Here is a 14,684-nt window from a genome sequence, read left to right on the forward strand (position 1 = left end):
ACCTGCACATGTGTAAATGAGGAACGTGTTGACAAGGACATCAGGATTTCAAGTATGGGCCATGGTTAAAAAAACAAAACATGGTGACAGCTGTACTGTACTTCGGGAGATCTTCACATTGTACTGTATGTAAAGATGAGTTGAATCAGTTTGGTGCCAGTCGAAACATCACCACAATTCAGGAAATAACTTTACCAACTGTGCAACCACTGCAAATAATAATCCATTGCAAATAATGTTCCATGATTTAACATCAAGCATTTATAAGTGTATTTATAAAGCATTAATAACTGGCTCCTGATTGCAAGCTCCCTATTTGGCAAGCGCCAAGTGAATATCGAACAATCTAAACTAATGAGTTATAACTGTTTGTAAATGGTTTATAATTGAATAATAAACTGGATATAAGTGATTTATTAACTAATTATAAACCATTTATAAACCGTTTACAAATGTGACCTTAATGTAAAGTGTTGCCTTAGCTTCTTTATTGCAAACCTATACAGGCTTTCAAGCCAAATGGCAACTGATACAAGAATACAAATGTTACAACTGGTAAACCATACATTACGTAAAGACAGATGCAGGACATTGCTCTCTTGACTCGTGTCTTAAGTCAGTTTTCATCAAGACTGCAATCTGGCAGAGCACGCACACCTGAAATACAATGTTAACAGCAATGCTAAACAGTCTATCTCCTCAACCACCGTAGGCACAATCAACACATCACAAAGAGGCACCAATGCAAGAACAAGGTAACATCACAAAATGTACAGCCGCAAAGCATGATGGGCCATGACAACAGGGTTAGGGTTAAACAACAGGAGCTGGCATATGTAGTGCCGATGTATAACCGCTGGTCGGCAAAGGAGTGGCTGGAGATAGTGTCGAGATGCACTTTTTCTGATGTAAAAAAAGATCTGAGAAAAAGATCCCCATGCTACAGCATGTTTTCTTCTTTTGGATCTATACTCCAAATGTTTGGATTTGAAATCATACAATTACTTTAAGGTTAAAGTAGACATTCTCAGCTTTAATTGATGGTATTTGTGTACATATTGGTTTCACAATTTAGAAAGAATAACATTTTTGATACATAGTCCCCCTATTTTCAGGTTACCAAAAGTAATGTGACAATTGGCTTGCCAGTGGTTTCTGGTTGGTCAGGTGTGTTCTGTTATATAATTTGTGCAAGCATAGGAGACCTGCAATGTCTAGTATTGATTCTGGACTATGCGTTAGCCTTTGGAGTCTGCTATTGATGTCTGTCAACATGAGGACCAAAGAGGTGTCAATGAATGTCAAGGAAGCCATTACTAGGCTGAAAAATCAGAGAGCCAAAACCTTAGGTTTCCCAAAATCAACAGCTGGAAACATAATTTAAAAAAAAAAGTATTTCTGAGTTTAGAAATCACAAACAGGCTGGTAGGCCAAGGAAGACTTCTACAGTGGGTAACCGAAGAATGCTCACCATAACTAAGAACGTTCGATACTCAGCCTGCATAGTGCCAAATGTATACATGCTTTCTGGTAGTTGTAATGTAAACAAATGTAAACAAGATAACAATTATATATTATTCTTCTCTATGTTATTCTCTTCTCTAACATGACTCCTCAGATGTTAGTGTCAAGAAATATTACAATAAATCTGTCCCATGCATTTCACTCTATGGGTAATCCCATAGGAATGATTTTCATCCAGTGTAGAGTAGTTATATATACATAGTTATATATATTATATATACATATAATTTTAGCAAAGTGTCTTAAAGATAAGAGCATAAAACCACTTCTGATAGAGAGGGACCTCAAAAATGTAATTGGATATAGGGCCATCGCAGATTTTGTCCACAGCCGCCCTCATGGCGGTCATTTAAAAATAAATAAATTAAAAAAGCATAGCTAATGATGGTTAAAACTCTTTGTAAAACACCACATTTCCTGATTCATGGCTCATTCTGAGAACTGGAATCATATACCTGTGGGTCTAATGGCAGTGGAAGTTTGTTACTGTACCCCAAACCCTTGTTTTTATTATGTCATTTTATTATAACATGTGAACTTTGAACATACATTCATCAAATACAGCCCTTGCATTACTAACTAGAGAGAAAATCTACACAGTGCAACTCTGTAGGCTCAAACACATGTGTTACAGCTTGATGTGATGTCACAATGATATGATGTTACATATGATGACATCATACAGGGGTTGCCATAGGGATATAGTATTGGGTATGTGAACTTTCTGGGAGTCAGGTAGTTGGGGAAAGACTGAGCATTGGTAAGTCCTATGTACAACTTGTTTATCATTTGACAAATGTTTAATTCAAAAGGCTTTAATAGTTATCAACATGATATAACTTCATACTCATTTTGACAGTATTCTGCACAGAAATATTGTCTTTGGTGTGAATTTCCAGAAGTAATTAATGGTGAGCCACATGTATTTCTCTTGTAAGATTGGATGTAAACTGGAATTTATTTATTACCCCAACTTCAAAAAATTGCTGATTCATTTGTATCAATGTGTTTTTAGGTTAGGGTAATATGCATGAATTTTAAAACAAAACATAACAAAATAAAAAACCTTGTCTTTCCTATCAGCTCAGTCAAAAGCAAACAAAGGTTCAACACACTTAGTTTGAGATAGCACTAAATCAAGACGAGTGGTATATTTTACGAGTGGTGTATTTCCTTGTGGTGTATATACCACTTGTACAAATTATGAGAACTGAAATCATCAACCTGTGAGGTGGTCTTATGGCAGTGGTAAATGGTTTCTACAGTACCCCAAACAACTCTTTGATTTAATTTGGAAATGTAAAAAAGAGCTTGTGTGTAAATACTGCAATGTGAGCTCCACCAATCTCAGCCCTTGGATTAATACAGTTAAAGTAACTAGAGAGGAAATGCCCGAACTGCATCTTCACAGGCACAAATACAGTTTGATGTGATGTCACAATGATGTGATGTCACAAACAATGACATCATACAGGGGTTGCCATAGGGATAGAGTCTTGGGTATGTGAACATTCTGGGAGTCAGGTAGTTGGAGAAAGACTGAGCAACTGGTAAGTCCTCTGTACCAAATGTTCCAAATGTTTAGTTGAAAAGGCAATTATTGTTATCAAAATGATATGTTTTGCCTTGGTGTGAATTGACATTTTAAGAACCAATTCATTGGTTCGCAGCATGTATTTCTCTTGATAGATTTGATGCAATCTGGAATTAGTAATAATTGTTTCTGAAAAACATGAAACTTGCATTGATATGTTTTTTTTCTAAGGGTATTATTATTATGCATGAATTCCAAAAATATCTCTAAAAAGATTTACTAGCATTCCATAAACATTTTGTTTGCTTTTTAATACATTGGTAGCATAAAGAGAAAGCTGGATAAGTGTTTGCTAACATATAGTTGGGATATTTGTTTGTTTTGGGCTGTCTTATGTTAAGATATATCAATAAAATGTCAGCATTATTGAAGGCATTGCACTGTAGATCGTTTTATTGAAGGCCTATGCAGGCCCAACCTAGTGCATGGTTGTAAAAATGCTATAATAATTTCAATTGTTCAGCATGGAATGAATCTGGTTGCCATAATTACATGACATGATGTCACAGTGACATCATCAGTGGTGCCATAAGAAGGCTCAGAACCATATTTGACACTGGCTGTCATGGTAACCTACTGTAGGTCAGATCTCAAATGGCATTACACATGTAGCACACTGCTTTTGCACATGTAGTTCACTATTATACTGTAGGAAATAAGCTGTTATTGGAGATGCAGATTGTGACATTGAAAGTCATATTTTCACACCTAACATTAGAGAAAAGGTACTGGCCAAATGCATAGAATGTAGGCCTATACATTTTCCACACATTCTAAGGTGATCATGTGTTCAGTGGTGCTTGTGGAGTGAGTTGCAGGTCAAACTCTTTATTATTTAGCTACTTTATTGTAGTGTGTGGATGTAAATGTATTGCTTTTAACTATTTACTGTATTTTGGAAATGTAATGGACTGCTACTGTATCTGATAATGTGCTTAAATGTGTCTGATTAATATTGCCTTTATGTGCCTGACACTATGAACAAAGTACCTTCTGGAAAAATAAAATTAGATTCTAATCTAATCTAATGCCAGCTAGTGGTCAAATGCAAAAAGTGTTCAAATGCAAAAAGTGAGTCACAGTGAGTCGTGATATCACTGGTTATCACAGAATGATAACCGTCTGTTATAATAGGGTCCTCAGGTGATATTCTAGAAGGTTAGAGTTTAGCAGTTAACACAGAGACATCATTGTGAAGAAGTTAGATGAGTAAGTAAGATATCTCTGAATGTTTTCATATGTATATGGCCGAATAATTAAATTAAATTAATATCTGTATAAAAAAGTTTTTTTTTTTTGTTTAACAGTTCCACTTTGTCTTTTTTCCATTTTCTTGAAGCAATTGCACTCGATTTTCAGCATCATTTACGTTAGTTTACATCCAAAAACTCTCTCTGTCTAAAGAGCATTCACTATGGAGGGATTGAATAGTGTTGGTCAGAAAGACTGGTGTTTTGGTGATGAAGTTGCCCTCATACAGCAGAAGAAACTAAAGATAGAGAGAATATGCAAACTGTTGAAGAAAGCACCACTCAAGTTCAGGCTTTTAATGAAAGGCATGAGGAGAAATGGAGAGAGAAGTAGAGAGAAGGGGTATATGAGACTGGAAGAGGAGGATGAGAAGACTAAGGGAGAAAAGATGAAGGCAGAGGTGAAGAGAGTGTCACTGAATCAGTGGAAGAGAGAGGAGGAGTGGGAAATGAAGGAGAAAGAGGAGAGAAAGAGGAAGAGAATGGATACTGTGGGGGAGGAGGACAAACGGAAAAAGGAGGAGAGCTGGGAGATGGAGAGAGGTGAATTGATGGTGGAGGAGATGAAAGCGAGGGATCGAGAGCGAGAGGAAGAGAGGGAGAGCATTCAGAAACTGATGGTGATCCAGAGGAGGAAAAAGGAGATGCACAAGATGGAGAGATCAGGACAGAGGGATGTAGGGTGGTGGCAAGACTGGACCAGGACGCAGAAAGAAAGTCTGAAGGAAAAATTGTCAAAGAAGGTAGAGGAAAGAATGGAAGGAAAAAGAAAAGAGATGGCAGCAAAGAAGATGCTAATGAAGAAACTCTGTCTGCATGATGGACAGAGTAAGGAAAGGAGAAGAGAGACGAAGGATAGGACACTTAAAATGTACTTTAAAAATGTCATGCAACAAATAAAGGAAGCATATGAAGAGAAAAAGAGAGATCTGCAGGAAGGAGAACAAAAAGAGAGACAGAGAAAGACTGAATTAAAGAGAGTGATGCAAAAGCAAAGACAGAGAGAGGAAGAAAAGAGACAAAGAGAGGAGGAGGAGGAGGAGGAGGAAGAGGAGGAGAGAACAGAAGAGGGGAAGGTGATAGAGGAGATTGTGGAAGAAGAGATAAAGAGGAAAATTATACGTAATGAAAACAGAATTACAGAGAGAGAAGAAAGAAAGAAAGAGGATTGGAAGAGAACGGGGGAGCTAGTGGAGGGGAAACAGTGGAATGAGAAGACTGAGGAGGAGAGAAGGAGAAGAACAGAGGACAAAATGAGAAGACAACAAGAGGAAATACAGAAAAATGAGAAAGTTGAGCACAAGGACGAGGAGAAGCTGGAAAGTGATGAAGAATGGTCAGAGACTGACTATAGTGAGAGTGACCAAAGTGATGATGACAATGAGGATGGTGAAGCTGAGGACAAAACTAGTGCTGATAAGAGGAATGACAAAAATGTGGAGGAATGCAAAAATAGAGAGGATTGCATGAGCAAGAAAATATACCAAAAGGTTTATAAGAAAGACTGCAATGAAGAAAAGAGAGGTGACCACAAGTGTGATGGGGAGAAAGACACAAACCATGAGGAATAGACAGATAGTGATGATAGTGAGAGTGTCCAAACAGATGACATGAAAAAAGCAAAAAGAATGCAAAAGAGCCAATTACAGTACAAAGGTAATTAGTGAACAGGAGAGGAGTCCCATCACACAATTACTTGAGATATATATATATATATATATATATTTTTTTTTTTTACAATTCTAGTGTTTCTTTTTGTTCATCCTCTTCACTTGCTTTCCTCTGTATCTCTCTACAGTTTTCCCATCTGTTCCAAGGGCAAACAGACCTGAGTTCAATACCCATCGACCACACTTCAGTACACACTCCAGTAGACAGCGAGCACAATGCAAAGGTGGACTAATGGAAAACTATTTTTAAAGATTCAACAGTTTAGATTGTAGATTCATTGATAGGTTGACTGGTTGATTTACATTGATCAGAACCCCCTCTCTCTATGTTCCTTCCTCAGATGTCTCTTCACATCTGGACAATGGTCTTTGCTGAAATGAATAGTGGATTAACAGGAGAATTCAAAGGTAAGAGTGGACTAAGAGAAAAAATAGCTTGTAGCTTGAGTAGAAAAACCTGAAATAATAAGCTTACAACAAAAACCAAGGCATCAGCCTCGTTACATGTAAGTGTGGACTATTCAGACACACTGGGACACTGGCTGAGAGTTGGAGAGATTTTTGACAAGACAAAATTTCATGTATCCCACTAACAGCAATACGTTTGTATTTTTCAGAAACTTCTGTTGTCCTGATGGTGGAATGGCCACTCTACTTATTGTTTTACATCCTTTTACATTTATTTATCTTCATTGTTTCCCTCACTCTATTCTATGTATCTAATTTCTATATGCATGATAAAAGAAAAAAAAAAAGCACCTAAGATTTGTGTAGTGTTCCAGTTGATGTTGTAGGTCAAACCAAGACAAAAGCTGTTTTGTTGGCACGTGTGTGTGTGTGTACATGTGCACGTGTGTGTGTGTGTGTGTGTGTGTGTGTGTGTACATGGGCACATGTGTGTGTCTGGTTGTACATTATCTTGGCAGGTGAATCTGTGTGCAGGCTATGGGAGTATGTGTTTACACCATGAGTGATGGTGTTTTTAAGAAAGAGAGAGACATAACTATGAATAAATAATAAATGTGAGGCTGAAGCCACACTTATTTTTGGAGTACAACAATAGCTAATAGAGAAAAAACCCCACAAGAACGATCATTACAAGTCGACACGCAGCCAGTATTTGCAGTATTATAAGTCGGCATTTGTATAGCATGCATGCCTCTTTATTTTTGTTGGGGTAATTTAGATGCATCGATAAATTGCTTTTAACAACCATCAACTAATCAACTGTGAAAAAATTGAGTCAGAGCCATCCCTACTAGCAACTTAAATTAACCTGCCAGCAACTTAAGCTAACTTGGGGCTGAGGGAAGAGCAGACCCCCCACTAGTTATTAGCATATACAATGTTACAACTATCAGTCATCATTAGAGTTGTTGATAAAGAAGGGTAAACATTGGACACATTTAAGAAGTACAATATTTATTCTGTTGCACTTCCACCATGATTAGGCGCCCCTTAATCCACCGTGAAGTACCATCAATTCTGGACTTCCTGTTGGAAATGGAAAGAATGAAAGTAAGTTCGCTATGCGATAACACCCTTGGACATCAAATAACAAAAACACATAGGCCTTATTGTCTGTGTATAACTTCTTAATGACGCAGGTCCTTGTGAGTTGCATAAAATCGGGATTACGTAAACAGGGTTAGCTACAAACTACTAGATACTCGATACTAGCTACTAGATTGCCACTGTATCTCTCTCACCCCAAAGTGTTCCCATCCTTTGATCTCTGCGTAGAGGGCATCTCCAGGGCAGGAAGTGTTGACCAGCTGCCTGTGCCCATGCAGGGTGAAGGTAGCAACCAGTCGCTTGCCGCCGACGGCGCAGGATGCCAGCCGATCTCTCACCAGCTCCATGGTGTACTGGGAGGGCAGGCTGGAGGCATAGTCACCAATAAAGGAGACCCCGTAGCCTTTGGAGTTGTGACCCTTAGTGTGGGCTCCTTGCCAGGCCCACCCTCGGCCCTCATAGAGGTAGCCGTCAGAGCCTGCCACGAAGCTGGATGGTGGATGGTGGAGTGAATATTATTAAGCAGCCTGCCAATGAAGTCAAATTTTGTTTTGTATTATGGGAACAAGAACTTCTCTAAGCAACTAAGTAGGACAGATTTGCAACCGTCTGTTAACAAACATTGACCTAACCATAGACCCAACTCAAGCCTGAAAGCATTGTGACTGCAGAGATAACTGAATACAAAATAGTCAAAATAGTATTTGCTTCAGTTTGCTTCTTCAGTTTGTAACGGTCAATAATGAATATTATCAAGATTGCATCACAAATAGTAAATAATATATGTATTTCAACAATCAAGTAAATAATATATGTAATTCAGCAAACAAACACAACAGAGTCCATATACAAACACAAAGCCACACCCTAAATGTCCAACCATTCACTGGCTTTTTCCATACTAAGTCTAAGTCCTGCCCTAATCAACTCAGTCCCAATAGAAAACGGATCCGTCCGCTGACATGACTTCAAACTAAATAATCCCCGTGAATTTACAATCCAAACAAAAAGGAACCTTCACTAACCTTAAAAAAAGAAACAAATAGCGGCTTGGCAAAAACCCACTGGCAGTGCAAAAGGGCAAGAGGGCAAACCCTCTTTTTATGACTTTCCATTTACCCATCAGTCCGACATTTAAAGTCACATACAATCACCATTGATCACCATATGTTATATCAAATACAAAAACTTAACAAAAACATCATACATACAGCAGACCAGACATATCCTTCATGTTAATTGTGAAACTTACTTACTTAACCTGCGTAGTTAGGCCTTCTCTGAAGGGGCTCCTTTTCCCCCATAATAATAATGTGTGACCTGTGCAGGCTATATACTACGTTTGACTGATACATGTCACAAGTTTTTGAAGCATTTGCTTCAGTCTGCCTGGAGTGCCACATGGGCGGGGTTTGGGGACTATTTCATTGGCTCCTTTACGCTAGGCAAACTTAATAAAGCACAGCAAAGTATTTGAAATAATTTCAAGTACTATTTGAACCCAGGTCTGCTATACTACACCTGTATCCAATATCGTCCCAGCCACGGTCGTCCTGGTGGAAGCGCTGCATGGCCCTCATGTCTTCGGAGCACTGCTGGAAGGTCAGACAGGGTTGGCTTGGCGTGTGAGTGTGGTGGATGTACATGAAGGAGAGGGGGAGGGACAGGAGGGTGGGAGTGCCTCTGTACGGCTCTGCCCCCCACTGACACCGTGGGATGATGGTTGGACAGTCTTTCGGGAGAGAGAGAGGGATTAGATTTTGAACATGCTTCGTTTTTTTAAGTCATGAACATGTTTACATTAAATTATTCTGTCATATTTTGTGTGTGATGTGTATTGTGTTGTGTTGAAAGCCATGGAATCTGAACAAGAATTTCCATTTTTATTACCATGGAAAATTGACAATAAAGCTTTTGAACTTGGAACTTAATGTTGTAAACTATTGGGTAATGGATATTTACATCTGTTTAAAACTTCTCTCAAAGTCAATGTGATCGATAAAATCTGTCTCTTCCATCTGTAGTGGGGGGTTCACTTACCCATGTATTTGTGGACAAACTCCTTAATTCCCTCCCTCACCACGGCTGTCAGCTCTTCCTTTTCTTTTCCCGACATCCTTGACTCTTTGTTCATTCTCCGGAGCAGGGCCAGGGATCTCATCACCTGCCTCTGTAGGAGGGGGGGTCTGACCAGCTCTTGGAAGTTCTCCCTACGACGAGGGCTGACCAGACGGGTGCCCAGTCCTCCCCCCTCCAGACCGTGGCAGTAGTAGCTCCTCAGCAGGCTGCTCAGCTTGAGAGGACGCCGAGACTGCACTGACACCTCCGTCCCCAGAATCACGCCGTCCATGCCCCCGTTGACCAGGGCATCGGTGGTGAGAGTGGGCTCGCCGGAGAGGGTGAAAACCGTAGGTGAGGTCACGTTGTCCCAGCAGCCGTCCGGGCCCAGGCGTTGAGAGAGGAGAGAGCCGTGGAAGCGTTGGAAGGCCAGGCCTAGGTTTTTAGCCAGAGTCAGTTCGTACAGCCCACGGACCCGCCCCCTTGTCGTAGACAGCAACGCAGCTTCGATACCGAGGAGGAGTGGGGTCAGAGCGACTGTGGTGCCATCAGCAGTGAGCACAACTCCTTCCTCCCGGCCTCCCTCATTGACACGATGCTGCACAGCTCTGCCAATGACCTCTGAGAAACTGGCGTCCATGACGGGTGCATCTGGGTCACTGTCCTCTGTGATTGCACCCAGGAAGTGTTGAAGGAAGTCATCCATGCTGCCTGTTGCCCTGCGCAGGCCTCTCAGCACGGCTAGGGGCTCCAGACCCGGGTTCCTGTCCTCTACCTGCTCAACCACCCTGATGAAGTCATCCATGTGCCTGGAGGTGGTGGCTAGAAGCAACACACCAGCCTGTGACACAGCTCTCCCTCAGTCTGCCTTATGAATGGCTGCACTACCTTTTACCAACTTATAAGTCTGAGACTGAGTCTGCCTCTGTTACGATACAGTAGGCCAGTGTTTAAAAGGTTCATATTTGAGCAGCAGTACCGCTACAGCAGTAGCGAGTCAACTTTGGATTTTTCAGGTTTTACTTTTGTGGATGGGCTTGTTGTGAAACAGTACCTCATATTTGTGTTTTCAATTGCCCAATTTGTGAGCTGACATTAATTGTATATTTTAATTGAATCATTGTAATTTATGTTTTTCTTTTTATTCTGAATGGACAATGTTGGCAGCCTGGATGAATTATGTGAAGAGTAGCCTATGAGTTGTTGTTTGTGTGGACAAATTCAAATTCAGAACAAATCATGTCTACATAGACATTTGATGAAATTATTTCAGACATGGAATATACTGTATGTAGCAGTGTTTCCCCTACCATTAAATAGGTGAGGCAAGCAGAAAATCTGAAATTGCATTCATTAATTAATTGCATTAATTAACTCATAACGATATAATGTTTCTCAGTTGATTCCACACATTTCAGCAGTAGGCTATATGGACACAGTGCGCTGACAATGCAAAGAGCGCAGTGTGTGTCATTAATTTTCAGCTAAATTTTCACCACAAGTTCACGTTGAATATATTTCACATGATTGAAATGAGAGCTTTCATAAATCAATAAAAAAAAGTGAAGAATGGTGAGATGAAGAGAGGAAATAGTTTAAATATCAAGGTATTTTAATGGGGACCAACTGGTGTTTAAATAAATTCTTATCTACTCTTGACTCATAGTGTTTGTTGTAGTCAACACACATTATTTCTACCAAAGCTCTCATGGGCAGCAATACAGGCAACATGCGGTGGAAACGTTTTAGAGGTATTTTGAAATGAATAGCGTGAAATGTGCTTTGATATTGTAACCTATGGATTATAGAATGACGTGAGGAATATTTATTGAGACAGAAGTCAGGGTTTGGAATTTCAGAGGGATTTTCTAGGATAATTGCCTAGGCTCTATGACAGGAGAAGAGAATTTCTTCCAGTCCCATGCCTCTACTCTGAATATGGTGTGACAGTAAGCCTATGAAATGTGTGACTGAAGATTCACAATAACAGCTCAGAGAGGAACAAGTTCTTATAGGCCTACTGTAGGAGTGTCCTCTGTCTTTGGTGGTAATGTGTCGTAACTTTGGCTCCCTTCAAGGCTCTAGATTGCAGGACATGGCTGTGAACCTCCCTCAAAGACCCTTATAAGGTTCCCTGATCCCCCGGTAGACATATGATGTGACAATATGAACCAATATTGGATAAATACACACGCCGCGCAAAGCGACTGTGGACACCCGGCACCCATCCTAAAAGAAATTCACTGATATGTGCAGCACCTTTCAGAAGGGGTTTTCCCCCTGTGTTTTGGCACGGTGGCAATACAAACTGTTGATTAGAAATAATGCTGAAAACTATGTAGAAGTGCATGAAATGTGTTTACAGTAGACCACATTTTCCTACAGGATTCCCAGACCCTCCGTCCAAATTATGACTATCAATTTATATTCTGACATACAGTGCCCTGTGTCGGTAATGCATACAAATGATGAAAGGACTATGCATAAAAAGTGTTAGAATTTTGGAATGGTGAAACTAATGTGTATACAAATACCATAAAATAAAAGCTGAAAACCTCTATTATCAAAATTGTTTGATTTGAAATCGGAACTTTTGGAGTGTAGAGCGAAAAGAAGAGAAAAAGCTTCTCTGTCTCATTACTTACGCAGGGCACTGCATATGTGTAGCTGAAATTATGTTGGGTGTAGGGGGCATAGGCCTACTCTAACTAGTAGCTGACGACAATGAAATGTAGCCTTTGGGAGGAGCACCTGGCACTAAAATGCACTACACCGCTGGTTTGGACACACATTCAGCTGTATCTCTCTCTCTCCGCCTCTCGTTGTCTCACACTCATTGCAATTGAAAAGATTAACCTCCCCATCAACATACATCAGCCATAACTTTGACTGAAGTCTGTGTACTAGATGTGCCAAAACTGAGATTTGTTATAATGACACAGTTTGCTACAGTTGTCATCTAGCATCATCAGTAGGCTAAATCTTTGTAAAATATGATGTCAAAATCTAAATTAAAAAAACAATGTAAGCCTAATTGAATCTTGTTTTTTGTACACATGTTCTATTATAATGCCCTTGCCAACCACTTCGTCCCACTTCAACCCACCCAAATAGGGGGTGAAAACCTGAAGCGGTTTGTTAAGAGACCATTTGCACCCTGGCCATTGTTAACAAATGGGTGAATGAATGAGAATGTGATGACTAGAACAAACGTTATGACAGTAGATAAGGATATTTGAAAAACACAACTTGGTCCCATTTCCTGGTCCCCGTTAAGATAACTTGATATTTAAACCAATTCTTCTCTTTATCGCCATGTAATTCATGAGCTAATCTGCCATAATCAACTCGATTTTCCCAAATATAGCTGTCATTTGTGGAAGGAGGTAATCTATCTAACAAGCTGAGTAAGCAAGGCTCGACAATCACAAACCATTCTCTATCATTTTTATTTGAGTGATTATTTGTAAGGAATGCCAATAATGTCATCACTGTCAGTAATTTATACCAACAGAAGGATGAATCTTTTCAAACATCCTTCACAGCTCTTGTCACCACCAGCACTTCACACGTCTTCAAAACTCCTGTCTCCTGCAGCAGCGGCATTGAAGTTGACCACTGTTGCGATGGCCGTATGAACCTTTTAAACACCTGGCCTACTGTAGCTGTACCATATCATAGCACTTAAACAGTTTCCATGTATACCCATACTATATTAACATCCAAATAGAAAAAATAGATGCAATCATGTAATTACCGTCAGTGTAAGCCCAGACCAAAACCAGGAGAATGGTCAGAGACAGTTTCCACTGCCTTTCCTTTACTGTATCCATTGAGCCCACAACACGTTGTGCACCTGCTACTCTTGTGAAATACCCATTGCTTTGGCTGCCCTCAAACACTTATAGGGAGGCACACACATTTAGTGAATTACATAACCACTGTACACAAAGATACGCTGCTGTTTAACATTTGATTAATCTCACCCATTTCATTGAACAACGTGTGGGAAATTGCCAGCTGTTTGGAAAATGTGTGTGTTGTGTGGGCATGTGTGTTTGTCCTCATGGCTCAAGGTCTTTCTGTATATCCCATTCCCCTTCATTGTTCACATTATTGCAATCTAGCCCCAATTGAGTCATAATTACAATCAGGTCAGTGATCCTCTCCCTTGCTTTTTGTGTGATTTGTATAGATTGTTGCTCATAAGAACCTACATAAAAACTCCAAGAGTTGTCTACTGTACACAAAATCACACACTGCAATGTTTCAGTGACAGCCGTATTATTAACTCTGTGACGTATTGCCATAAAAGTACACCTGTTGTTATTGCATGTCTACGATCACAGCTAGAATGCACAAACCAAGGAAATCACCAATCATTCTTTACATCATCAGTTCCCAAACCTACCCAATGTAGAGTCCCTGATTGACCTCTATGATTTGATAAAATAAGATACAAACATGCAATGTCTACTTATTGCACCAGCTTATAGTGCTGTTTGTTGTTAAAATCCAACCAATTAGAGCATATTTAAGCGATTAGAATACACTTGATTATGTAGGCCTGTCCTGCAATGAAGTTTGAATGAATTTGCATTGGTGTCAATGGGCAACTTGTGGTCATATCCCTCTTACAACTTTAGTTATTACTGCCAAACCAACTTTAAAATGTGCAGAGTGACTGCAATTAATTTACTCTCAGATAGCGTTTGAATATTACAGTATTAACCCTAACCCTATACATTTTGAGTACTTTGAAAAAAAAAGTTAAATAAATAGAATGTTTTAATAGTTAATATATGGATTGTGTAACGCATGCGTGTCAAAGCCTACTGTCAGAATATCTTCACAATGTCCTACTTGAGACTGCACGTTTCCCTCTCTACTTCCCACTGTCAACAGGCCTATTTGTCAATAAAATATGAAAGGAGAGTGAAATACTGTTCTTAAAAAAGCAAAACATAACAACTAAAACTCCGTCTGTCCTCGTTTGCCTCCGCCTGCTTTCAAGGCGGTTCCGTTTTCACGTCAAACACGCTGTATGACTATTGCCCTCATTAATGTCCCGCC

The 14,684-nt window shown here is 39.8% G+C and overlaps 1 protein-coding gene across 2 annotated transcripts; it reads right to left on the reverse strand.

The window, feature by feature from the left end:
- Positions 1 to 7,488: 7,488 nt before the first annotated feature.
- pglyrp6 (peptidoglycan recognition protein 6) lies at positions 7,489 to 14,586 on the reverse strand. Of its 2 annotated transcripts, XM_083697204.1 has the most exons (6): positions 14,448 to 14,586; positions 13,369 to 13,512; positions 9,594 to 10,433; positions 9,075 to 9,285; positions 7,748 to 8,042; positions 7,489 to 7,532 (listed from the first exon to the last, which is right to left on the reverse strand). In XM_083697204.1, coding segments are annotated over exons 1-6 (1,506 nt in total). In that variant the 5' UTR covers positions 14,449 to 14,586; the 3' UTR covers positions 7,489 to 7,517. The 2 variants fall into 2 exon arrangements, with proteins under 2 accessions (XP_083553330.1, XP_083553331.1); XM_083697205.1 differs by having other exon boundaries at positions 13,369 to 14,586.
- Positions 14,587 to 14,684: the final 98 nt, after the last annotated feature.

This window comes from Argentina silus, assembly GCF_951799395.1.
Source record: "Argentina silus genome assembly, chromosome: Y".
NCBI classification, from domain to species: Eukaryota; Metazoa; Chordata; class Actinopteri; order Argentiniformes; family Argentinidae; genus Argentina; species Argentina silus.